At 39.8% G+C, this 27489-nt stretch overlaps 1 protein-coding gene across 2 annotated transcripts; it reads left to right on the top strand.

The window, feature by feature from the left end:
- The first annotated feature begins 6777 nt into the window (after positions 1-6777).
- Positions 6778-22809, top strand: SPO11 (SPO11 initiator of meiotic double strand breaks). 2 transcript variants are annotated; one of them, XM_027976438.2, is made up of 13 exons: positions 6778-6908; positions 8789-8902; positions 10180-10268; positions 10679-10745; positions 10966-11074; positions 11420-11503; positions 12668-12704; positions 13143-13252; positions 16708-16807; positions 17093-17130; positions 18222-18298; positions 20454-20565; positions 21047-22809. In XM_027976438.2, exons 1-13 carry the CDS (start codon positions 6778-6780, stop codon positions 21164-21166), a joined length of 1188 nt encoding a protein of 395 aa, XP_027832239.1. In that variant the 3' UTR covers positions 21167-22809. The 2 variants fall into 2 exon arrangements, with proteins under 2 accessions (XP_027832239.1, XP_004014494.3); XM_004014445.5 differs by lacking the exon at positions 8789-8902.
- The last annotated feature ends 4680 nt before the right edge of the window (positions 22810-27489 follow it).

Genomic DNA, 27489 nt, shown 5'->3' with positions numbered 1-27489 from the left:
GAATAGCATTGAAACACGTATATTATCATATGTGAAACAGATCTCCAGGCCAGGTTCGATGCATGAGACAGGGTGGTCAGGGCTGGTGAACTGGGATGACCCTGAGGGATGAGATGGGGAGGGATGTGGGAGGGCGATTTAGGATGGGGAACACATGTACACCCATGACTGATTCATGTCAATGTATGGCAAAAACCACTATAATATTGTAAAGTAATTAGCCTCCAATTAAAACAAATTAATTAAATTAAAAATAAAAGAAAAAAGAAAGTATTCCTTTTACTCAATCCTATTAATAAAGATTTTAAGAGTAAAAAAATAAAATTAAAATATGTTTATAAAATCAGCAAAAATAAATAAATAAATAAAGCTCTACTGGGTCTCCTCCTCCCAGATGGTCTTCCATTAAGGGATTTTGAACTCTACAGGGATTCTGCTGTGCACAACTAAACTTTCTAGGCTTGGCTTCTTCTTCTGTTAGCGAGAGGCTCAGGCTTGCTTGAAGCATCTTGAGGTGGAGGTCCCAGCCACAGAGACCATGGAAGGTTAGACTGGAGGCCCTAAACATTTCCAACCACCTACTGAATATTTTTATTCCACCCCCCCAAAAAACAAAAACCAGAAACAGTCAAGTCCTTAAATGGCACTTTTACTTTTTAGTTGGTAGGAACTACCAGGGACAGAAAAACATGTTAAATGGTACCACAGGGATGTAACCCACAAACACTTAACTGCACAAAACTCTCTAGAACAAATGACTTGGTGTCTCCCACAAGTAAACTGCAAGGAAGGAAAAGAGAGATCCTCTAGAATGAAAGAGTCTTAAGAGAAATATCACTCATTTCACATGCCAGAAAGATTATGCTCAAAGTCCTTCAAGTTAGGATTCAGTAGTACATGAATGGAGAACTTGCAGATGTACAGGCTGGATTTAGAAAAGGCAGAGGAACCAGAGATCAAATTGCCAACATACACTGGATCATAGAAAAAGCAAGGGAATTAAAAAAAGAATCTACTTCTGTTTCATTGACTACACTAAAGACTTTGACTGTATGGATCACGACAAACTGTGGAATATTCTTGCAGAGATGAGAATACCAGATCACATCATCTGCCTCCTGAGAAATCTGTATGCAGGTCTAGAAGCAAGAACCAGACATGGAGCAACGGACTGGTTCCAAATTGGGAAAGGAATATGTCAAGGCTATATATTGTCACCCAGCTTATTTAGCTTCTACACAGAGTACATCATGGGAAATACCAAGTTGAATGAATCAGAAGCTGGAATCAAGATTGCTGGGAGAAATGTCAATGACTTCAGACATGCAGATAATACCATTCTAATGGCAGATAGTGAAGAGGAGCTAAAGAGTCTTTTGATGAAGGTGAAAGAAGAGAGTGAAAAAACTTACTTAATACTCAACATTCAAAAACCAAAGATCATGGTGTCTGGTCCTATCACCTCATGGCAAATATATTGGGAAAATATGGAAACAGGGTCAAATTTCATTCTCTCGGTCTCCAAAATCAATGTGCATGGTGACTGCATCCATGAAATTAAAAGATGCTTGCTCCTTGGAAGATTGCTATGACAAACCTAGACAGTGTATTAAAAAGCAGAGACATCACTTTGCCAACAAAGGTCCATACAGTCTAAGCTATGCGTTTTCCACTAGTCATGTATGGATGTGAGTGTTGGACCATGAAGAAGGCTGAGTGCCAAAGAATTGATGCTTTTGAACTGTGGTGTTGGAGAAAACTCTTGAGAGTCCCTTGGACTGCAAGGAGATCAAACCAGTTAATCCTAAAGAAAATCAACCCTGAATATTCATTGGATGGACTGGTGCTGAACTGAAGTTAAAATACTTTGGCCACCTGATATGAAAAGCAAACTCACTGGCAAAGATCCTGATGTTGGGAAAGATTGAGAGCAAGAGCAGAAGGGGGCAACAGAGGATGAGATGGTTGGATGGCATCACTGACTCAATGGATATGAGTTTGAGGAAACTCTGCAAGACAGTGAAGAACAGGGAAGCCTGGTGTGCTGCAGTCCATGGAGTCTCGAAGAGTTGGACACGACTTAGCAACAATAGCAATCAGAGAAATATCAATCTGCACCCATGCACAGATGCACCTTGTTTGCATTTTGAGAAGAACAAACTGAGAACAATTCATGAAATTGCTGGGAAATTTCAACACTGACAGCATATTTGGTGATATGAAAGGATGACTGTGAAGTCAAGTTTTGATATGATAATGGATCAAGGTTATTTTTTAAAGGATCCTTATTTTTTAGAGATGTTTGTTCAAATACTGTGGATGAAGTAATACGATGCCCAGGATTTGCTTCTAAATAATCTGGAATGAGGGTGGGGAAAGGGAGGATGTATTACATTTTATGGGAAAATCCAAACAAACTCCTGGTTGACCAATCATGGCAGCTGGTGTTGGGTCTATGGGAGTGGATTACATAGCCCCTCCCTAAAAACAAGCATGACTTCATCAATCAAATGACCTACAGGATTACAAATATTTTGGGGCTCTTATTAAAATTCAATTTAACTTTGTTTCATTGCTCTGCCTCACAACCTACATCCAGGTATACAGTCACTGGCTATGAAAAATGTGTGAATTTATTCATCAGCCCTAAGTTACCTTGGCTTAGAGGCAATATCATATAGTGGCTGAGAGCCGATTAACTATTCCTGTCCGTGTTTTGTCATCTGCATCTCTAGAAAACCCAGCAAATTCACTTATATTTCTCAGAGCCTCAATTTTCTCTCCTAAAATGGGAAGGAGTAAATAAGATTTTGCATGTTTGATGTTATGACCAGTGGCAGCAACACCAGAATAATTCACAGTAGAGGCTTATTCATATTAAAAAATTATGCTGGGCTTCCCTCATAACTCAGTTGGTAAAGAATCCGCCTGCAATGCAGGAGACCCCGGTTTGATTTGAGGGTCGGGAAGATCCCCTGGAGAAGGGATAGGCTACCCATTCCAGTATTCTTGGGCTTCCCTTGTGGCTCAGCGGGTAAAGAATCCGCCTGCAATGTGGGAGACTTGGGTTCGATTCCTGGGTTGGGAAGATTCCCTGGAGAAGGGAAAGGCTACCCACTCCAGTATTCTGGTCTGGACAAAGAGTCTGACACGACTGAGCAACTTTCACTTTCACTTTCCCTGGTGTCTCAGTGGTAAAGAATTCGATGGCCAATGCAGGAGACTTGGGTTCAATCCCTGATCTGGGAAGATCCCTCATGCCTCAGACCAACTAAACCCGTGGGCCAGAACTCCTGAGCCTGTGCTCTAGAGCCCAGGAGTTGCAACTGCTGAAGCCCTTGAGCCCATGCTCTACAAGAGAAGCCACCACAATGAGAAGCCCACACCCCACAACTACAGAGGGGTGTAGTTTTTCTAACTTGCCACAGTTAGAAAAAAAAGGCCCACACAACAGCAAAGACCCAGCACAGCCAGAAATAAAGAAAGGAAATACTTTAAAAAATTATGCTTCTTTGGGCATCTGCAGAAAGATGCCTGGATGAAAAACTAAAGAGAGATTACAGAGATAAATCCCTCAGGGTGTCATTCCTTCATTCAACAAGCACAGCTGAGTATCTTGCCTGTGTCAGGCACAGAGGAACCAGGACCACTGGCTGAGCTCAGCATCTGCTCCCCGGGGAAGAGAAAGGAAGACATGTCAAGACAAGGAAAAAGCAGGGGTCAAGACTTAGGGGCAGTGTGGAAAGAGGTCCAGACCAGATCTGAAGGACACAGGAGAATGAGCCAAACTGGATTTAGGGAGGGAGGGCAGAAAACACGGAGAGAAAAGAGGACAAAGCATTCCAGGCTGTTAAGGGAAGAGCAAGTGCAAAGGCCCTCAGGGCAAGAAGGACTAATTCCAGGGTCAGAGGGATCAGAGTCCCGAGCAGGACAAAGGGCAATGGAGTTGCAGTTTGTTCATTTTAACTTCATATCTTCTGAATTATGTAAATATTTTATGGAAGCATAAATATTAAAAATTTTTAATGAAAATTAAAATTTAAGAATGATTATTCTTACATTTTTAAAAAATTTAAAAATATACACACAAAAGTAAAACACCTTATAAAGCCCCAAGAAGTAAAGATATTATTATAGCATTTTCTCTACTCTTTCCTCTCAAGAATTCGACAAGATGTTAAAATTCATTCACATTTGCTTTAATGAAAAAAAAAAAACGCCTTGTTTAAACGTACCAAGCACAGGATCCTCTCCTGTCTGGTTTGCTGAAAGGGCCTCCCCATCCTTCCCCACCTCTTGGTGTGTTAGACACGGAAACGATCATTGCACCTAATTTAAATGATGCTCTGTCTAACCATCGTGAAGCCGCTGGTCCTCAAACACATTTCTGAGTGACAGGCTGAGCTTGGAGGAAACACCCGCAAGTAAGGTGTGGGGAAAAGCTCTTCACTTTTCCAACTGTGTGCAGTTGGAATGCAGTTTGGGGAGCTCCCTGACCCCGGCCCTCATCCCTGTGCTGAGCGCAGGGGACCAGCTGGAGGAAAGAACTTGGTATTGAGACTGCCCTGCAAAGTGGCACCTGCAAGTTTCCTCTGCAATCTGTCGCTAGGGGTAGAATCTGTTTTTTTGGGTTCCTCTCAGCCCAGGGCTGGGCCAGTTCACTTTGATGTAAAGGAAGTACATGCGGGTTACCTGAGTGGAGGTGGATAATTGAGGGCAGAGATGTGCTGCCTGGGAGGAGGGCTCAGGCCACCCCTTCCAGTCCATGCAGGGAGAATTCCGGAGAGGCCCGTCTGCACCTTGCAGTTTCTGCCTGAAGGAAGGCCAGCTTTATTATGGGTTTGTTCCCTTCACTGTTTTGATCCCCTGCCCCGGCCCTCACCCAGCTCGGGACCTTTCATTTCATGTCAGTTCTAGAGAGGCCACCGTCTTCTGGCTGAGTGTTAGCGCTGTGTGATACAGAAAGGTCTGCCCTCCTGAGGGACAGAGACCAGTGGTCAGATGGTTCCAGTCCTGAGTGAGAGGCACCCCACTCAGCCTCTCCGTTCAAAGACCTTTTATTTGTTTGTTTCTCATGGAGAACCCACCTGCTGCAAAGCCTTCATCTGAAAGGTGAGAAACCTGAGGCCAGAGGGGCAATTCCACCCATCAAAGAAACCTCCGCAAAGTTATGACCCATTTCCAGCCAGACCCTCAGTGGTGCCTCATAACCTAATGGTAAGAGCTCGACTTTGGAGTCGAGATTTACCTTTCATCGTGCTGATCACAATGCAGTCTTGCACAACCCCCTCAGGCTCTCCAAGCCTTAGTTTCTTCATCTGTGAAATAGGGAGAATAATTTTTACTGCGTAGGGTTGTTGATTCAAATGCACAACTTGCCCTCAATTATTTCGGTGTTCATCTATTTCTCCTCAATTTCCCCCTTCCCTTTAGACTATGAGTCCCCTAAGGGCAAGGACTCTGCCCGCCTTGCTCACAGACTTGTTCTCAGTAACTACAATTGCCTAGTGCAGGGTAGGCAGTGAGGAAGTATTAGTGTTGATAATAATAAAGGCCCTCAGCACAGGGCTTGGCACAGACAGTCATCACTACCAACACAGGGAGCTCATTATTCATGGTGGGAAGCAGGTTTTGTTTCAACAGTATCAAATGACCAGGAACTGATGGAACAAAATAGTTCTCTGGAGAGAGCCTGCTGTCAGGTGGCTTTTCTGGGGCCAAGACCCCAGGACACCATCCTGCCCCCTACTCCCTAGGAAGGTCTCAGTGCCACCTTGCTCCAAGGCCTCTCCTTGTTTCCTCTCCCTCAAGGAAATTGTCCCCCAGGGGCAGCACTCCTTCCCTGTGGCTTCAGAATTTCTGTCTTTTCCTCTAGAAGAGAGTAGGAGTAAAGGTTCAGTTCAAATCTGCAAGAGGATTGCTACGTTAAAAATACTGGATGAACAATTAAATAAGAATTTTAGGTGAACAATGAAATCATTTTTTAGTAAAAGAGTGTCCCACAGATTGCATGGGACCAAGCTATCCTTAAAAAAAAGTATTCACTGTTTATCTGCAATTCAATTTTAACTGAGGGTCGTGTGTTATAATTTGCAAAATCTGGCAGGTCAACAAAGTGATGGAGCTGGGATATTAACCCAGGCTTGCCTGGGCTTGCGGACTGCTTTCTCCTCTCTTGCAAAATCCCCACTGGTGTGATTATGAGAGTTTAAAGGGAGAGGCTGAATGAAATAGGTTTTTAAGCCCTAGGCTACTACATAAATGCTAGCAAAGGCAGAAATTTCGTTTGCCTTGATCCTCATCTGAACCCAGTGCCTAGAACTGTGTCTGATACACAGCTGGATAGCCATAACTACTTGTTTTAGTGAAAAATCATTGATACGACTTTCCCTAAATAGCAAAAAAAAAAAAAAAGGAGATATAAAACCATTTCAAGGTCTCAAATCTTGGTCCCACATCCCAAATATATCCTGCTGGTCCCTGACATTGGTCCCTGAGGCTTGTCAGAAGGTACCCAGGAAGGGGCCCAGGTGAGATTGCACCTGATAGAGCCCTGTGCACAGATGTTTCAGTCAGTGCAAGCGCCATGCACATGCGTTAGTCCAGCCCCACCTGGGGGTGGGGTGTGCGCATGCGCAGTCCGGCCCCCGCAGCTCGGGAGAGGAGCTCTGTCCTTCCAGGCCCCACCCCTTTAAGTGCATTGTGGGTACAGAGAAGGGTGATCTCAGGCCAGGTGGAGCTCTTGTTGTTGGACGCTTTTGTTGCAGTGGGGTCCTTATGGCCTTTACGCCCAGGGGCCCTGAGGCCTCGTTTTTCGAGGTTTTGGACCAGCACAGGGCTTCCCTACTGGCCGCCCTGAAGAGAGGCGGCGAGGAGCCCACGGGCGGGGGGATGTGCTTGGCTTCCAGGTATACGGGCTCTTTCTGGGGCACAGACTGCTGGGAGTTAGGGAGCAAGAAGGTTCTGCCCAGCCAGGCTTGAGGTGCTCTGTGGAGAAATGCTGGGCCCCCTTCCCGTCTCCCCAATCTGGGGAGCAAGATTGCCTCAGAATGTTGAGGCCACAGAGGCCTGTTCGGCCCACCAGCCCTGAACCCCAAGAAAGGCGCTTGTGTAGTGCCACCTATTTCTTCTGTTAACTTATTCTCAATTCAAAAAGCCAGGTGCCAGCCGCACCTACACCCCACCCCCACAGTACCCCCCTCCCCAGTGCTTTGTCTTCTAGAATGTTCCAGGAGCATCCCCGCAGCTGGGGTCACAGGTTTCGGGAGATCTGGACAGTTTGAGGAGTTTAAGCCACAGTTTGGCTTGGTGTTTATTTTTTTTAAGTTGTGGAAATTCAGAAGTTTTCAAGCATTTTTTTTTTTTTTAAGAAAAGGGGGGAAATCAATGTTGTAAGTTCTTAATAAGTGTGTTTTATCAAAATGAATGAGGCAGTCAACACATTTTAAGTGGTTTATAGTAAGACAATGGGATTTATGGACCTGAATGGGAAGAAAATACACATTTCTTTAAATCAGTTAAAGCAGTTAGAGTTTAGCTTAGAGTGTGGTGCTGATAAAATCAATTAAAGAGATTCTCCAGCTGCCCAACCTGGAGTTAACTGCAAGAAATATGTTTACATTATTCACCACTTTCACTTAAAACGCTCTGTTGTTCTGCTTACTTGATCTGCTTTTCTAGTTTATCAGTAAGGTTTTTCACTTAAACAAATTACTGTCATTTAAGCCCAAACCAACTACCAAAAAAACCTTCAAACAAATTTCACAAAATGTTTTAGTTTAAGGGAGTACTAGAAGAGGGTAAAAGAAGGGGGTAGCAGTCCCTGTTTAAGTTTCAGATGTAAATCTGATTGTTTTAAAGTTGGTCATAATATTACTGCAGCTTTTTTCCAAACTAGGAAAATGAATAAATAAAAATGAATCAGTTTTTGCTCCCCAAATTAGAAATATTGAATGCTTTAAAAGTTATTTTCTGATACATGCATTTTCAATGAAAGCTGTGAAGTTTCTATGGAAATTAGAACACTACACTTTGTGCATTTTCTAGATTTAATATGATTTCCCTTCCTAGGCAATATTTTTATGGTGTTTATAACAGAATAACATTTTTTGAAGCTGATGGCTTGTGAAATTAAGAGTCAGCTGATGGAAAATTGGGCTAAGTCTTAATAATTTTCTGTGGTGTAGTAGTTGCCAAGCCCTTTTATGCTAATGATTAAACTTTTTTCTTTTTGTATCACTAAAATTCAAAAGGGCTGATTTATGGCATGACATCAATTAGGGTAACATACTACAGTAAGAACTGTTTTTTTGAAATATTTTCACATTGCATTTGGGGAAATAAATTCAAAGCCAGTATTACATCAATTAAAAGATTTATCAGTAGTATTTCAAGGCAATGAGTTTGTATTTAAAGTAGGTTGATCTGAAGATCAATGTATTTATATCAATACATTTATATTAATGTATTTATAAATTGGTCATTAAAAGGGTGATATTACTTAAGTTGGTAATTGTTTGAGAAGCAAAATTACAAGCAAATGAAATTTCTTTGAAATTCACCACTATAAATACAATTGTTTTAATGTATTACTCATGTTAAAGTAATAAAGTATTACTCATGTATTACTTCATGTTAAAATTTAGTGGGAGAGAATATTATTGACATGTATCATCTAGTCTTAAAAAACAACCAGTGAAACAAAAAATTAATATTCTGGGTAAATGTTACCTATTGTAAAGGTCTAATTTAAAATTAAGATTGAATCATTGTGTGTTTATTGTTTCAGTTCTGAGGTTCTTTCATCTATAGAAAAAATTATCCAAGACATAGTCACAAGCTTGGCAAGAAATGAAGCGCCTGCATTCACAATAGACAACAGATCAAGCTGGGAAAATATAAAGTGGGCGTTTTGCATTTTTAAATTTTTAAGTGCATTATTTAAGTCATTTAGAATTTATTTGAGTTGGAGTTCTAGTTGGATTTAATTCTATTTGTTGCCTTTACCCTGCCAAAAAGGATTTAAGGAAGTTTATAAAATACATACCATACAGGCAGGTTATATAAACTAGAAGTAGGTGTGAAAGATAAGGCAAAGGGAAAACAATGCTAGGAACAAAAAAATGGAGCACCAAAAGTAGTTAGAATTCAAAATGCCTATGATAAAGCCTTACAGTCCTGCTAAAAATAGGCTCCAGCCTGGGATCTAAGCTTTCTAGCACTCAAAGGGGAAAATATCACCATCAGAATTCTTATCTGCACTGCAGAAGCAAACCACTTGCTCAGGGGAACTATAACCAGCCCTGATATTGAGACCAAAATAAATGTATCCTGAACACATTGCAATGGCTCATTCTCTTAGCAGATCTCCTGTGAAGTCATGTCCCCAAGAGGGTAAAATCAGCAAACAGCTTTATCAGAGTCTTGGAATCTAGTTATATAGTTTGATTCTTTCAGGTCCTCAACCTGTAGACACTTTTCACTAAACAATGAAAAACACTGCAAAATTAGTCCTCAGTAAGAGTTATAGGAAAAGAATTAAAGAAATCTTAAGGTTCTTTAGTCATTCATTATTCTTTTATGATCAATATAATTAGTGAAACTGTAAACTTTTGAATTATATTTTGTAAGGTGGATTTCACCAAACCTTGAAGCAGCTGTCACCTGGCCTGTTTGCCTGGTGCCTTCTGCCATCTTTAGGGCAGGCTTGGCAGTTCAATTTAACAACCTAGTATAAACTTATTTCATCACTGTAACTTTGGGGGTAAATTAAATGAAATATTTCAAAATGTATTATTAAATTGAATAAAAGTATTAAATCAGTAAGCAAAATGCTAATACAATTGTGAAATAATTTATAATAGTTCACATACCCTAAATGTCTTTCCAGGAAAGAAATACACACACATGCACACACACTATAATCAAAGGTGTTTAATTCATGTATTTTAAACACTCTTTTAGTGCCTCTATGTTGCAAAGATAATTACCTAATTACCACTTGTAATTCTCTAAGTTTATAAACCTCTATAAACGAGGTTATCCTAAAATTTCAGTGCTTACATTGGGAAGAAATGTGGATTTAAATGATATTCAGAAGAGGAAATTAATCGTATGTTGTTTGGTGTTCAGAAGTTAACTCTTTTTTATTCTGTTCCCTTGCTTTAAACAAATTGACAGGTTTGAAGATTCTGTGGGTCTTCACATGGTATCTCATTGTACCACAAGAAAAATCAAAAGTGATTCACCAAAATCAGTTAAAAATTTTGGTAAATTATTCTTTCTTAGCTTTTAGTGGTAAAATAAATAATTTTGATTACTTTCTGGGTTATAGTTATTCTGAGCTAAATAATTTTACTTGTTCATTAACAGGCCATTCTGTACTTGAAATAAATTTGTAGAATTTTGCCTTGTCAATAACTGTGGAAGTAAAGTATTATTCCAAAATGAATGTTCAAGTATATGATTCAGTGGAAAAACATTCTTTCAATTTTGCTGTACAGAGAACACTTAATTTTATCTAACGTGTTGACAATTATTCTGTACTTAACACTTCTCTTCTGGAAAGATAATTTTTATAATGTTGTGGAAAGTAACTGGAGAGAGTTAATCCTTGATCACAGAATGTTTTGATTTTTGTAAGTGATGAGTAACTCACTTATTGCATCTTATTTTCCAGCGATAATTCTTAAAATACTTTCCATGATTTATAAATTAGTACAGAGCAACACTTATGCAACCAAAAGGTAAGTACATTATTCTAATAAATTACTCTTTGAAATGCGTTGTGAGGTTAAGTGGGATTGACTTTCATTATATGTTTTGAAAAGTTACATAAGGCTAGTCTGTGGGTAATAAATTATTTGTTTACATCAACTCAAAGCTTTCTTCAGTTAATATTCCAATATTTATCATATTCAGAGAAAATATAATTAATTAAAATATAGAATTTTAAAATTTTCACAGAGACATTTATTACACTGACAGCCAACTTTTTGGTAACCAGACTGTTGTGGACAATATTATTAATGATATTTCCTGTATGTTAAAAGTACCGAGGAGGAGTCTGCATATAGTAAGTAGCATTTAATACAAGATATTTTAAAACAAAATGTATGAAAATTATAGTAGAAGAATAAATGTAACCTGTGCCTTCTTTTCATATTTTTGATATTATATTTTTCTCACTATGAATTTAAATAATCTAGTCTCAGTGTATCCCCTTGGCTAAAGAAAGCAAAACTGATGAATTGTCAAATACTTTTCATTCCTAAATGCTTACGTATTTTCTCCTTTATTTCTTGAATTCCAGTCTGATCCAAAACACCTATATAATTTAGCAGGTGAACATGAGAAGGGACTTAGAAGCATAAAATGCACTGGAGAAAAAGGTTTCATATATGACTATTACTTTTTTCAGCTGTCTACATCAAAAGGTTTAATTGCTGGCGATTTAAAGTACCTTGAGGAAGATGGCACCAAGGTGAACTGCACACGTGCAACAGTAAGCATCATAATGTGTTCATGTGCTTCCACTCCATATCAAACTCCTTTGTGTTTGAAATGCACTTTATTGACTGGCTTTGTTATGTAGTTCAGAGCTTAAGATTTTAAAATAAAATGAAAGGATGAAGAGGTATATGTTTTATGGGGTTGTACATTACCCAGTTTCCAAATATGCCAATTGTCAGATGTCATATTGAAATAAACAAACATACACATTCCTTTTTTAAATGCACGGTTTGTTGTTTTCAGGTAGAGTGTGACGACCATTTTAGCATGGCTATTTTATGTAATCTTCATAAAATTTTCTGGTTCTGAAATTTGTAAGTTTGAGACTAAAGTGTTTGCTAGGCTTTAGTAAATAGAAAGTCACAGAACTAGCATAGAAGTTTGGAAATGGTTAACTCACCATTTTAGAAAGAGGAGAATGACACCTATGAGATTCTACATAAGGAAGTCTTTCCTTCATCAGTTTCTGCTTTTTAAGTCACATATCTATAAAGTTTCCAAGAAATTTTCACCTGCTTGGAAGTAGTCTGGGTCGTATGTCTGTTTTCTTACTGAAAAGTAAATCTGTGTCCTACTGTTTTCTTACTGAGGCATAGACTTCTGATGACAGTGTATTTTTTAAAAAATGAAAATAGAAAAATATAGGGCTTCCCCAGTGGCATAGTGGTAAAGAATCCATCTGCAATACAGGAGACTCAGAGACATGGGTTCAATCCCTGGCTTGGGAAGATCCCCTGGAGGAGGAAATGGCAACCCACTCCAATATTCTTGCCTGGGAAATCCCATGGACACAGGAGCCTGGCAGGCTACAGTCCACAGGAGTTGCAACTGAGCAACTAAACAACAACAAAAAGTGTTCTTGATAAATTTTTAAATGTTATTGTGTTTGTTTGCTTAGTCGCTTAGTCATATCTGACTCTTTGCGACCCCATGGACTGTAGCCCACCAGACTCTTCTGTCCATGGGGATTTTCCAGACAACAATGCTGAAGCGGGTTGCCATGCCCTCCTCCAGGAAATCTTCCCAACCCAGGGATTGAACCCAGGTGTCCCACATTGCAGGCGGATTCTTTACCATCTGAGCCACCAGAGAAGCCCATATGTTGTTATACTTGCTATTTATTTAAAATAAAAACTGTCTCTTCTTGTTAACTTAGGCTGTTGCTGTGCCATCTAATATTCAAGGAATTCAGAGTATCCTTTGAGTGAGAAAGCTATTTAAACTTACAGCATGTTCATTCATTTTTACTTTAATAAATCAAGCCTTCATAATATGTAACCAGTAAGCCATACCCTGTATTGGTCAAGATGAACACATCATGCTCCCTTTTCTAGGATATTTTTAGGAGCTCACTATCTAGTAAGAAAGACAGATATGTAAATACTGTGTGTGAATAGGTGGCGCTAGTGGTAAAGAATCTGACTGCCAGTGCAGGAGAGGCAAGAGAAGCAGGTTTGATCCCTGGCTTGCGAAGATGCCCTGGAAGAGACTAGGTATCTGAAATGTGAAGGTAAAAACAAAAATTCTATATCTATAGCTACTTTTGAATTGATCGATATGGCATTGTTACTTATAATTAGTGGTTCAGTTGAAACACACATGCCTTAAATTTATCAGCCTTAACTTCACAGATTTAATTACAGATGCAAAATTTCTACTAATTGTAGAAAAAGATGCAACATTTCAGCGCCTCCTGGATGACAACTTTTGCAACAAAATGTCTCCATGCATCATGGTTACGGTATATTATCTACTTTTACCTCAGTTACCAGACGAATGTACTACTTTGTTGATCAGTAAGAGGGGTTTATGGCTTCCCAGGTGGCTCAGTGGTAAAGAGTCCACCTGCCAATGCTGGAGACATGGGTTCTATCCCTGGGTCAGGAAGATCCCTTGGAGTAGGAAATGGCAAACTGTTCCAGTGTTCTTGCCTGAGAAATCCCAAGGACAGAGGAGCCCTGGAGGCTACAGTCCAAGGAACTGCAAAGAGTCAGACACAACTGAAGCACGTAAACACAGAAGAGTGGTTCATAACTTCATCTATGAGTTTGAACAGCATTCTCTTGTCACTATGAAGCATCCTTTGGGATTATAGAACAAGAATTTCCAAGGTGTTTATTTAACCATCCTCAAATCTGACTGAAATCAAGGTGATGGTCCCGATTCTTAAATACCAGAGATTTTCTAATAGAAATGTAAGTTTACACAGGCTCTCAGTATCACCCTCAACACCATTCCCACACGGGCTACTTGTCTTGACTATAATATGGTAACATGGGAGCTTTGACAGGGTTGAATGAACAAGAGCCACTCCTTGTTCTTCCTCACACAGTTTGTATGCTGTTGAAAGAAGAGCAAAGAACACAGAAGCATATGTTGAGGTAATACACAGGGAGCTACAGGCAATAATTAGCAAAGGGTAAGGTGTTCATAAAACTGGGGAGACCAATGACATCTGCTGGCCTGGGGAAGAAGGAGGTGGCAGTACAGGAAGCCAGGGGTGTGGGTCCGTGAGATGATGGAAGAGCAACAGACACATCAGCTTCCCCCTCCTGTACCAGCCTTCCTCCACTCTTACAGATCTGCATAAAGACCGAGTTCTCTGAAGGAAAAAAAAAAAAAGCTCATCTACTTACAGTTCTCCTGGCTTATTAATAGGAAGTATGATGCTTGTGAGGTATGTTTGTGCAAGCAGTAAGGAGAGCTGCCCTGCCGAGGGAGCAGGATGTTGGGCAGCTGTTGGAATCTTGGAAGGCCTGGCCACCCCCAGGAGGCATCCCGATTTAGTGCAAAAATATCAGGTGTTGACAAAAGTGAGAAGGATTGGTGAGAAAGGAAATGACAAGGATTCATGTGGTCGCATCATCAGTTAGATGGATAGGGAGATAACTGGATTCAGGAAGCCTGTCTGGAGGCTCTCAGGTAGTTACCTTGGTGGCAGGTTGCCAAGGAAATGGTTAAAGAGAAAGGACTCAAGCAAAGGACATTTCCCAGGCAAGTTTAAAAGGACGTGATGACCGTGGGATGAGAGGAATGAGTCAAAATGGCTCTGGTGTGTGGAGCTTTACCACGATGTCCCCGTGGATGCTATAGAACCAGTGGCAGGGAGGCTTGGTACTTCGTAGAAAACAGCTGTTGAATGTAGTCTTAGAAATAAAAATTTGAGATGATAACAGGAGATCCTAGTGGCATGTGCCCAGTTTGAAGAGAGGGGAGAACAGTTGTGACAGAAAATGCACACTGAGACCTCGTCAGTAATCAAGGCCATATCTGAACCCCTGAAGTGCTCTCCCAGTGGCCTTGTCCTGGGGTTCACTTTTGGTGGAGTCCTCCTGCTCTTTCACACCTTCCTGGTGAGAGTGCGTGCTTGCTGGACTATCAGAAGACAAGCCGTTATAGACAAACCAACAGTGGCCCAGGCCTCCGTTTCAGCCCTTGGAGTTTGAATCACAGCTGGTACTAGTGCACTGGAGACGCACATAAAGCTCAGCTCTTGGCCACATTTCTCTTTTTACCTTGTTTTTCCTCTTGAATGCTGCCTTCTAGTCTTTGTCTACCTACATGTTGGTGCTGTCATGGCAGCCATTGATAATTGCTGTTGTTACTATGGTGAAACACCCACTAGAAGCTGGTCTGTAGTAGCTGCCCCTGCAGAGGGGAGCTTAGAGTCGAGGACTGGGCTAGGAAGGAATCGTTGGTACTGTCTGACTCCTCTACCACATATATGGGTTATCTCTCCCAAAGGAAATAGTTAAAGTACACTACCATTCACTATGTATTCGTGACGCACCAGGAACTCTGCTAGGCACTTTACGTAATAAGGGTTCACACTTACTGCTGTTTTCTACGTTGTCTGTTCAGTCATTCAGTTGTGTCTAACTCTTTCGGACCCCATGAACTGCAGCACACCAGCTTCCTCTCCTTCACCATCTCTTGGAGCTTATTCAAACTCAGGTCCGTTGAGTCAGTGAAGCCATCCAACCATCTTATCCTCTGTTGCCCCCTTCTCTTCATGCCCTCATATCAACTTGTAAAGTCTCTCCAGCCTTATGAGATAGGTATTATTATCATCCCCATTTTAACAATAGAACACTGGGACCCAGGAAGGTATTTTACCACAATCCCAAGGCTGGTCAAAACTAGGACTTGGAGAGGGACTCCCCTGGTGGTCCAGTGGTTGAGAATCTGCAATATAGGGGATGTGGGTTCAATCCCAGGTCGTGAAACTAAGATCCCACACTCCACAGGGCAACAAAGCCCAAGAGCCACAACAAAAGATCCTGTGTGCTGCAACTGAGAGCAGACACAGCCAAATAAGTAAATTAAATAAATACATATTAAAAAAACAAACAAACAAACCTTGAGCCACCAGGGAAGCCATAGTACTGGGATTAAGATCGTTCAACTCCACATTGCTGCAGTGCCATGACTCTGGGTGGTAGGCATATTTAGCCCAGTTTTATAAATAAAGCCACAGCCTAAAGAGACTAGGAAACCGACTAGTGATTGGTGGAGAGGGAATTCAGACTCAGGGCTATCCCATCAAAAGCTGGTTCTCATCCCTACTTGCTTCCTCCCTGTTCCACATTTCATTTAGTTTCCTGTTCTCTCTTTTAATATTATTGTAATGCTCTTCAAATTATTTTTCTACATAATTATTGTTTTAATCACATCATAATACCATTCTACTGTTTGGTTTTATTAAATCCTGAGTTTAAACCAGATACTTTAAAATGCTTTATAATTATTAAATAACTTAGTTCCTGTAATAATATCAGAAGGTGTTATTACAAAGCCCCAAACCTCAGAGCGTTTTCATGACTGTTAAGATCCATGCTGCTAAGCAGTGGCAGAGCCAGACGCCTCTGCAGGCAGCCGGCTCTGAAGCTGATGCATGTCAGCCTCTGCAGGCAGCCGGCTCTGAAGCTGATGCATGTCGCCACTGTGCTCTGCTGCCTGTTGTTAGATCTTTTGAATATTTACTGTGGTTTCTGTCCTTTTAAGTAACACTGCAGTGGACATCTTTATGTATGTCACATTTTTTATTATTTTTGTTTCTGCTAAAATATTTTCCTAGGCCTGGGATAATTAAGTCAAAGTTATAAAGATATTTATGTTGATAATAAAATAAGGATACAGTGTCATCAGTTTCATTCTACTGAAATTAAAATGCATGATTTCAATCCTTGCTTTTAGGGAAAGGGGGTACCTGATCTGAACACAAGACTTCTAGTCAAGAAGTTGTGGGATACATTTCACATTCCTGTTTTCACTCTGGTAGATGCTGATCCACATGGTAATTTATTGTTAGACTATTTGAAATAGTCATAATCAAATCATATTTATAGCTGTGTTTTTCTGCTCATAGAACACTTTCATAAAATACTTTAAAAGAATACGATTATTAGATTTAAAGGAATGACTAATCATTTGGGATATTTATTGTTTTTTACTGTATTAAACTGAACCATAAATTTTCCACTGGTATTGTTCACAAAAATAAAAATTGCAGATGTTAGATATAATTATCTAACTATAATACGCAAGGAGACAAATTTCAAAGTTAACTTTCTTTTAACAGGCATAGAGATAATGTGTATCTATAAGTACGGATCTATGGTAAGTATAGAAAAATATTTTTCCTTTTCCACTATGGAGATAGTTTATATTATTCACTGGAGTGATTTCTGCATTTACTTATCAGCCCTAGTAAGCTGAGGGCCCCCAAAAGTTACCAGGGAAGCTACTGTCCTAGTCTAGGGCCACTCTGTTTCAGAGTTGGTGATTCCAGCTTCCAGCATAACCAGTGTGACTCCAGATGACAGACTGGGATTACCTTCGGGCAAGAGGCCTTAATTATTCTCCACTCTCCTGGCCTGCTGAAGTAACGGCAAGCCTTCAGCATAACAACACTGATTACCAGTTATACCCTGAAAAGTATATATAGTCTTGAATTCTGACTTTTCCAATTCCAACCATCAGGAGAAATGAAAAGACCACCAAACTTTACCACTAGGGACAGCAACTGCTACACATCAGTGGTTCTCAAAATGTGGTCCTGGGAAGTTGTTAGAAATGCAAATCTCAGTCCCCATTCAGACCTCCTGAGTCTGGAATTCTAAGGGTGGGCCCCTTAAGTGATCCTGACTCATGGTGAAGTTTGGGAACCACTGGTATACACTTTGTGTATCCCTGGAAGAGTCGGACACGACTGAGCAACTTCACTTTCACTTTTCACTTTTATGCATTGGAGAAGGAAATGGCAACCCACTCCAGTGTTCTTGCCTGGAGAACCCCAGGGACGGCGGAGCCTGGTGGGCTGCCATCTAGGGGGTCGCACAGAGTTGGACACAACTGAAGTGACTTAGCAGTACCAGCAGCAGATGTATATGTTTATAGCAGAAGAAAAGGATGGTGGAGCCAGGGATTAAGGTGTGGTATCACAAACGACAATAAATTTGGGTCAGAGAGGGTCATTTGTACTTTTACATTATAGAAAATCAACACAGAAATAGTATAGAGCAGTTTTAAAACCTCCACTGAAAGTCCAGTTTAGCTAAGCTCTTGGTGATTTTCTTACTTCTGTGGCCTCTGGGAGTGTGAAGTCTTCAGTAAGAGTCCTTAATAAGTTGAAAAAAAAGTGCTGCAAAAACAAGTATGCTAGTTCTCTGCAAAAGGTTTAGCTGATATACTTCTGCTCTTTATTTTAGGCTATGTCTTTTGAAGCCCATAATCTCACAGTTCCAGCTATTAGATGGCTTGGTCTCCTCCCTTCTGATATCAAAAGGTTAGACAGCAGAATGAGGGTATTTAAAATGATGACTCACTGTAACATGTAGCACTCATCCTGGAGAGTCACTACCAGGAGAAGTGCTTATTGTTTTTTACTTATGTTGTTCACGATAATTCAGGATTATATCATTATAAATTTAACTTATCGATGTTTCTGTTTCAACTACTAAAATACTTGAATATATTTGGCTAATCGAACCTTTAGCTAGTTAGAAGATATTTTTTTGTTTTACCCTTATGGTTAAAGTCTTTAATAATTTCTTTATACTTAGAAAGTATTAAGACATTGAATCTAAATAGTAATCATTGACAACACCGTTTGCCATCTGAATTGATTTTATCATAAGTTCTTAATTTCATTTAAAAATCTCATTTTAAGATTACTTAAAGTTGGGGGATCCACATTTTGTCAGTTTTAAGATATATGTGTTCGTTATAGAAAAAATATCATTAAGTAACAATATAAAAGTCACCTATAGACAAACAGTTCTGCCCTTGTAGATTATTTGCTGTGCATTGCCATAATTTCTCCCAAAAGAATTTGAAAGAGCTTGATTTTGTAATCTTTTCTCCCACAACACAATGCAATTGCACTTCCTTATCAATAAATACATCCCTATGATCTTATTTGAATGTCTTCTTCCACTTGGTTTCAATTCTGAGTGTGTCTATTTGGTCAGTCCCTTGTAATTGGACATTTGGATGGGTTCCAAATCTCTGTTTTGAAAGATAGTCCTCTGACCGACCCACTTGTGACTGAATCTTTGCCTGTATCCTTAATTAGTCCCATAGGCTGAATTCCCGGAATTGCTGGGTCAAAGGGTATGCACATTTTTAAGGCTTCGGCTGCCCTCTGGATAGGTTAATTATTTTGTCTTCCCTGGAGAGTAAGAGCCCACCTGCCCCTCAGCATAAGACATTATCACTTTATTCATCTCTGCTAATGTGATTTTTAAGATATTTTATTGTTTTAATTGGCTATTGAGAGGTGAGAGTGAAATTAGACATATTTGTATTTCTTCAAGCAGTGAGCAAACCTTGGTTAAAGGCGCTTATTTTCTAAAAATGGAATGATCGCTGCTTCTTACAAAATGAGGGCACAAGAGAAAACAGGTTTTGACTTTTGAATGTTTATGCTGTCGTGAATCAAAGTTTTGTTCAGTTTAGTGTATACATCATGGTCAAAATCCGTTGGGGGTTATCTCTTTGTATGAAGATCGTTTCTAATACAAGTTTAGGACAGAGAATCTGATTAAGGCAGAAAACGAAACTCGAGGTGTATCTCATAAATTCCACCAGTGCCCTCAAAATAAATGTACTCTAAATAAATGTACAATCAAAGAAAAAACAGCATGATAGCTACACAAACATGGCTTCAAGAGAAATCCTCTAGGTCTCTCTTTCAATCAAACTGTCACCCTATCCAGGAGCTGCCAGTGGCAAATAGTCATTATTGTGGGGACATTGAGAAAGACTATTTGAAACTAGAGCTCTGCTGGGAAATCCAGGATTTGTGACTTCTAAAAGCAATTCACAGCATAAATCCTGGACCTCTCATGTTCTATTTTTAAAACACATACCAAGATAAAATTACAATCCACTTTTTAAAAATTTGAAACAAGATAGATGTGTATACGTATGTCTGTGTGCACGCATGAGTGATAAGTGAAAATTGATAGACTTAACTTCCTTGGCCCAGAAAATTCTCATTGAATTACAAAGAATTAAGGATTCAGTGGGACCTGAAATCCCACAGTGGATCTCGCTGCAGGCCACACACACACTGGCACTCACCGCTCTAAGACTGCGGCGCTTTGGGGGCAGCCTTGGTGTTGAGACACATGATGTTAGTGCTCCCGGCATTTGTTTTATAACCAATGTCTATCTTCCTGTCATCGTCCTGTGAGTGTGGCATGAAAGAAAACAACTTGAAACAGACTTCCACCATGATCTTGAACACTTAGTAGTCAAAGACATACCAGATTCCCTCCAACTCCATATTTAAAAGTGAACCTGTACTGATTTTTTCATCTGTTATTTCTGAGTCTTTTGAAATAGCATGATAAATAAAAATGAAATGTATATGACCTTAAAGTTATAGGAGCACTTTGTTTTTACTGATTTTTTTTTCACCTATTTTTTTCCCCCAGATTAAATATACCCAAAGGTACTTTAATTCCACTGACAAAACGGGACCAGATGAAACTTGACAGCATCCTAAAGAGACCTTATATTACTTGCCAACCATTTTGGAGAAAAGAAGTATGTTTCTTTTTAAAATGCAAATGTCATGTTTTATTGCCTTTTACTTTTAGCAGTGGCTATTTGCATCATATTTTGAAGCTATCCTTCTTGAATTTTTATATAACTAGCAACTGCTATGTGCATTATTTGGCAGTAAATTGTTGCTGAAACATTGAATTGTGAATGCTAATAGGTAAGATTAGCTGGGTGGAGCTGACCTAATTTATTCTCATCACAGTTAAATACACATTGTCTACAGTTCTATCGTAGTTCATGAGGAAAAAAGGAGAGAAGGAAATTATAAAGATGCCAGACTATTCCTAACTACTGAAGGAATCCGTACTAATATTTTCAGCTGTAGCAGCTCTAGAATATTCTGGCTGACTTAAAGTTTATTGCTCATGGTTTTGGAGACTAAAACAAATCTAGAATTACCAGTTTGAGTTGACAGAACTGTAGCAAAGATTCTGGTATGACTGTAGTTTATTTCTATTGACAGATGGAAATAATGGCAGACTCTAAAATGAAGGCAGAAATTCAAGCTTTGACCTTCCTATCATCAGACTATCTTTCCAGAGTATATTTACCTAACAAACTAAAATTTGGTGGGTGGATATAAAAATATGTCAGAATATATCTTGTGATCACAAAAGTCTTTTCATTAATTTTGTTTCCAGCAGTATATACTGTTGTGCAAAGGACAAATGTTCTTCATTTTATAGAGGTAGAATATAATAATTTTTCATAATTTTATTTTTTTGTCAAAAAATGCTATACTCTAATTTTCTTGAGAAGGCTTTATCATTCTCTTAGAGATTAATTTCTATCCTATGTTCTAAATTAAATCATAGAAGAATATATGTTATTTTGACTTTTAAATTTTGTTTGAAAAAATGTCTAACACATGTCATCAAAGTCTGCAGAAATGCTTTATTTACTTTCTATAGTACAAGTAATGTTAAGGCATGAAGTATCCTATTAGTAACAAAAGTGAAGAAGTGAAGTGAAAGTCACTCAGTCGTGTCTGACTCTGCAACCCCATGGACTATGCAAAATACTGGAGTGAGCAGGCATTCCCTTCTTCAGTGGATCTTCCCAACCCAGGGATCGACCAGGTCTCTCACATGGCAGGTTTCTTTACCGGTCTGAGCCACCAGGGAAGCCCCAATAACAAAAGTAATAACCTAAATTTGAAAGGTTGCAAATTAATGAAAGTATCAAGCAGTTTCTTCTTACATTTTCCTTTGCCTTCATAGTGTAGGGGTCATGCCTCAGTCATTCACTGTGAAAGTAGTGGTAATGTTCATTATTAATAAATACTGGGTTGATGTAATCCTCAGTGCTTTGATTTGATTTTGAGCATACTTCTTATTAATAATATACTTATTTGAAACATTTCCCCAGGGTTTTATCAGTTCTCACCCAAATTCAAGTCACTTGAATTCTTCTCTAGCCTAGGTTTATAGAAAAAAGAACTTGTCCAGCTTTAAGATTTACAGAAGCCTCAAATTTTAATAAGGCCTGTCTATAACAATAAGACGCTTACTCCTTGGAAGAAAAGTTATGACCAACCTAGAATAGCATATTCAAAAGCAGAGACATTACTTTGCCAGCAAAGGTCCATCTAGTCAAGGCTATGGGTTTTTCCAGTAGTCATGTATGGATGTGAGAGTTGGACTGTGAAGAAAGCTGAGCACTGAAGAATTGATGCTTTTGAACTGTGGTGTTGGAGAAGACTCTTGAGAGTCCCTTGGACTGCAGGGATATCCAACCAGTCCATCCTAAAGGAGATCAGCCCAGGGATTTCTTTGGAAGGAACGATGCTAAAGCTGAAACTCCAGTACTTTGGCTACCTCATGCGAAGAGTTGACTCATTGGAAAAGACTCTGATGCTGGGAGGGATGGGGGCAGGAGGAGAAGGGGATGACAGAGGATGAGATGGCTGGATGGCATCACTGACTCGATGGACGTGAGTCTGAGTGAACTCCGGGAGTTGGTGATGGACAGGGAGGCCTGGCGTGCTCCGATTCATGGGGTCTCAAAGAGTCAGACACGACTGAGCGACTGAACTGAACTGATCTATAACAGTAAAGGTGTGATCTTTTCCTCTCGTAAACCTATCTTAATTTTCCAGAGATGAGTTTTATGATTTTATTCTGTATTTTCAAGAAACTTTTAACTGCACTGAAAACTTTCTTGTAATTGTAGGCAAGAATATGTATTTACAGAAGTAAAGAAACATTGGGTTAATTTTTATCACAATATATGTGAACAGAATGTACCTTTGAGAACTTATATGTGCCAATTACTGCTTACATATTATCTTACTTAATTCTCCCAAGAGCCCTGTCAGGGCAGTAGTTAGACTCACAGTTTACAAGTGAGAACACGGAGGCTGTTGCTTGTCTAAAGCCCCAGCCAGATGTAGCACAAGGGGACAGTGACACCATCTACTTCCAGGGCAGGACCAAGTACCCAATATTCGGGGCCCAGTGAAGAAGGTAAGTGTAGGGTCCTTTGTTTCAGAGTTATTAAGAATTTCAAGATGACAGCAGCAGAGACTTAAACCAAGCACAGGGCCCTTCTTAGCACAAGGCCCTGTGTGACTGCACCGGTGGCACAGCCATTAAGCCAATCCTACTCAAGATTGAGTAAATAAGGTCAAATACAATAATGAAAGAAAATACTTGTATAGCACTTACTATGTTGCCAGGTATTTTTCTAGGTGCTTTACCAGCATTAGCTAATTTCATGTTCACAGAAACCCTATGAGCAAGTACCTTTCCTATCTCCATTTTCAGATGAGGCATCAAGCATGCAGGGAGGTTAAGCAACTTTCCCAAGGTCACATAACTACAAAGCGGTGGAGCTGGGACCTACTCCCAGGGAGTCTGATTCCATAGTTCACGCTTTAATCATGGTAGTGGTGCTTGTTAAGTGTGTCATGTGTGGCCAGGCATGCACACTGCCCAGTAAGGGTCTCTGATGTCAAGCCTGTTATATTCTGTTCTCTAGTCACATCAGAACCAGATATTTCCTCTTGAGTGTATTTTGGTATGTCATTAGTTTGACTTGCTTGTGAGACTATTGCAAATTCTAAAAATCGTTATAAATTGCAAGTTTTTCTTTGAATGTATACAACACTTCTGCCTTAACATCTAATAATCATTGAATTTTGACAAGTTTTGTAAAAGAGAAAAATACTTAGAAATATGTGGTTAAGCCACAGAAGGTCTGGATTAGGGTATACTGTCAAAATGAGGAGAAATTTAAAAAATCTACCATAGTCATTAAAATCTGAAAATAGATTTGAAAAAGGTTTGCAGATACATTCACTTTGGATAATTAAATTCCTTTCAAGTTTATGTTAGAAATTTATGTAAACTAATTTTCATTTATTTTGGGAAACGAAAATGGGAGGAGAGAGGAGAGCAAAATACACTGCAGTTGGGCTTAGCTCCCTATCTTTATTAGATACAGATGAAAACGTTAGTAGCTGTTTGGGACCCAGCTAGAATACTGAGTCTTAAGATTTCTTTCTAAAAAGGATTACTGTAAAATAGGCAGCTGTTTAAAATGGCAACTGACAACAGACATCCTCTCTACCATCTGTATTTATTTTTAATATTTTTATAATTTTAATCAAGAAAGAACATTTGGGTTGGAATCTGTTTATAATTAAAGTGAATAAAAACTGGTGCAACAGAAAGATGTTCAGAGAATCTTGGTTTTTCCTTAAGGGCTCATAATCACCCTTGTAAAATAAAAGCTCTCATAATATCCCCAGGTTTCTGGGAAATTTAACTGTCATCATTGATGATGCTAATTGGTTTCAGAAGTCATGATTTCATGGGAAAATAAACCCATTTTGCACTTTCTACAAAACAGGCAAAAAAACACTCCGGGATTTCCATCTATGACTTCCCTTAGTGTCTCATTTGAACTGTTTGATGTTAATACCTCTTCAGTGATGCTGAAAAGAAGGGATGCTGTCAAAGCTAAGCCACAAGTACATAGATGTTAAAAAATATTTTCAGCGGGATGTTTTTTTGTAGTAAACTATTGAGAAACATTACTTCTGTTTGGACTTCTGTTCAAGAAAACAATCTTGTAAAAAGAAGTCAAGGTCTCCCTCTGCTGGCAGAAGCTCTATAGTTCTCTCAAATTCTTCCACTATTTTAGGTGGCTATTTCTTTGCAATATTTTCAAACCCTTGTTTCCAGGAATGAGGTGAAAGAGTCTGAGACACAAGAGGTTGTGAAAACTGTGAGGCTTTCTTTGTGAGATCGAGTACTTCTACACAGGAACCCATTTTGTATCATCAGCTTTCAGTTCAGTTCAGTCACTCAGTGATGTCCGACTCTTCTCGACCCCATGAATTGCAGCACGCCAGGCCTCCCTGTCCATCACCAACTCCCGGAGCCTACCCAAACTCATGTGCATCGGGTCGGTGATGCCATCCAGCCATCTCATCCTCTGTCATCCCCTTCTCCTCCTGCCCCCTATCCCTCCCAGCATCAGGGTCTTTTCCAATAAGTCAACTCTTCGCATGAGGTGGCCAAAGTATTAGAGTTTCAGCTTCAGCATCAGTGCTTCCAATGAACACACAGGACTGATCTCCTTTAGGATGGACTGGTTGGATCTCTTTCCAGTCCAAGGGACTCTCAAGAGTCTTCTCCAACACCACAGTTCAAAAGCATCAATTCTTCGGCACTCAGCTTTCTTCACAGTCCAACTCTCACATCCATACATGACCACTGGAAAAACCATAGCCTTGACTTAGAGGGACCTTTGCTGGCAAAGTAATGTCTCTGCTTTTGAATATGCTATTCTAGGTTGGTCACAACTTTCCTTCCATGGAGTAAGCGTCTTTTAATTTCATGGCTGCAGTCACCATCTGCAATGATTTTGGAGCTCAAAAAAATAAAGTCAGCCCCTGTTTTCACTGTTTCCCATCTATTTCCCATGAAGTGATGGGACCAGATGCCATGATCTTCGTTTTCTGAATGTTGAGCTTTAAGCCAACTTTTTCACTCTCCTCTTTCCCTTTCATCAAGAGGCTTTTAGTTCCTCTTCACTTTCTGCCATAAGGGTGGTGTCATCTGCATATCTGAAGTTATTGATATTTCTCCCGGCAATCTTGATTTCAGCCTGTGCTTCTTTCTGCCCCGCATTTCTCATGAAGTAGTTTGCATGTAAGTTAGATAAGCAGGGTGACAATATACAGCCTTGACGTACTCCTGTTCCTAATTGGAACCAGTCTGTTGTTCCATGTACCGTTCTAACTGTTGCTTCCTGACCTGCATATAGGTTTCTCAAGAGGCAGATCAGGTGGTCTGGTATTCCCATCTCTTTCAGAATTTTCCAGTTTATTGCAACACACACAAAGGCTTTGGCATAGTCAATAAAGCAGAAATAGATGTTTTTCTGGAACTCTCTGGCTTTCTAGATGCCCCAAATTCCTTGTAAAGCTACACTTAATGTGTACTTCATTGCAACCAGGCTATTTACAAAAACCTAAGACAATATATTAGGACTTTTAAAATAGAAGAATTAAATATCACTTCAAGTGAAAAGAAATTGATACTAAAATTACAAATATATTCAGTCTCTACTCACCTAAACATGGAATATAAACTATATGTGTGAGTGCTAAGTTGCTTCAGTCATGTCCAACTCTTTGCAACCCCATGGACTGTAGCCTGTCAGGTTCCTTTGACCATGGGATTCTCCAGGGAAGAATACTGAAGTGGGTTGTCATGCCCTCCTCCAAGGGGTCTTCCCAACCCAGGGACCGAACCTGCAACTCTACATCACATTGGCAGGCAGGTTCTTTACGACTAGCACCACCTGGGAAGCTCTGTGCTGCTGCTGCTGCTAAATCGCTTCAGTCGCGTCCGACTCTGTGCGACCCCAGAGACAGCAGCCCACCAGGCTCCCCCATCCCTGGGGTTCTCCAGGCAAGAACACTGAAGTGGGTTCCATTTCCTTCTCCAGTGCATGAAAGTGAAAAGTGAAAGGGAAGTCGCTCAGTCATGTCCGACTCTTAGCGACCCCATGGACTGCAGCCTACCAGGCTCCTCTGTCCATGGGATTTTCCAGGCAAGAGTACTGGAGTGGGGTGCCATCGCCTTCTATAGTCATTCATAAATATCTCCGTGTGTTAAAACTGCAGAAGGATTTACTAATGTGAATAATAGCCATGACCAAAACTGAATTTTAATTACTTTTTTTCATAATTTCACCTTTATTTTATGGCTCAATAATCATACCGCCTGATATAGATGGTTTTGATCCCTCTTCCTGTTTCTGAGGGGAAAAGTTAGGTGACACCACTGCCTGTCTTCCATCTGTAAAGTCATATTTTGAGGGACAGGATGGTTGCATCCCAGTTCCACTTCTACTCACTGCCTTTGTAACTGGGAGAAGTTACAATCTGGCCTTTGTTTCATTGACTATAAAATGGGGATAACAGTAATAATAGCTATTCTGTAGTATAACTGTTAGGGCAAGTGTGGGTTTGAATAACACCCTTGGGATGTTATTGCTCTATTTGGTACACAGGCTGCTACTATTGTTCCACTGATAGGGTATGCAAAAGCAGCTTGTCAATTACATATTCCTAAGCCGCAGAAAGATTTTTTTAAAGTATGCTGAAGAACCACTATTATACAAGAATCTGAATATAATAGAGGCTTCTGGAAGATTCCTTGGACATGGAAAATATAATTCAACACATATTAAACCCCAAAATATGTAAGACTGTGCTCGGTGCTATATATGTGGGCGTAAAACACAAAGTTTAAAATCCAGGAAGCTAGACAAGGCAAATACACCCATGACTGTATGAGACAGAATATGATAAGCACTGAGAGGACTTTGAAAGATGAAAGGAGAGATGGTATGAGATGATTCATGTGGGAAAGAATGAGGAAAGGTGTC

Source organism: Ovis aries, chromosome 13, assembly GCF_016772045.2.
Source record: "Ovis aries strain OAR_USU_Benz2616 breed Rambouillet chromosome 13, ARS-UI_Ramb_v3.0, whole genome shotgun sequence".
In the NCBI taxonomy this organism is placed as follows: Eukaryota; Metazoa; Chordata; class Mammalia; order Artiodactyla; family Bovidae; genus Ovis; species Ovis aries.
This window is presented reverse-complemented; position numbering and strand designations above follow the sequence as displayed.

Coding starts and splice junctions, on each gene's coding strand:
- SPO11 (XM_027976438.2), top strand. CDS start 6,778: ATGGCCTTTACGCCCAGGGGCCCTGAGGCCTCGTTTTTCGAGGTTTTG. Junction 11,504..12,667: donor TGAACTGCACACGTGCAACA/GTAAGCATCATA, acceptor TTGTTAACTTAG/GCTGTTGCTGTGCCATCTAA. Junction 18,299..20,453: donor CTCCCTTCTGATATCAAAAG/GTTAGACAGCAG, acceptor TTTTTCCCCCAG/ATTAAATATACCCAAAGGTA.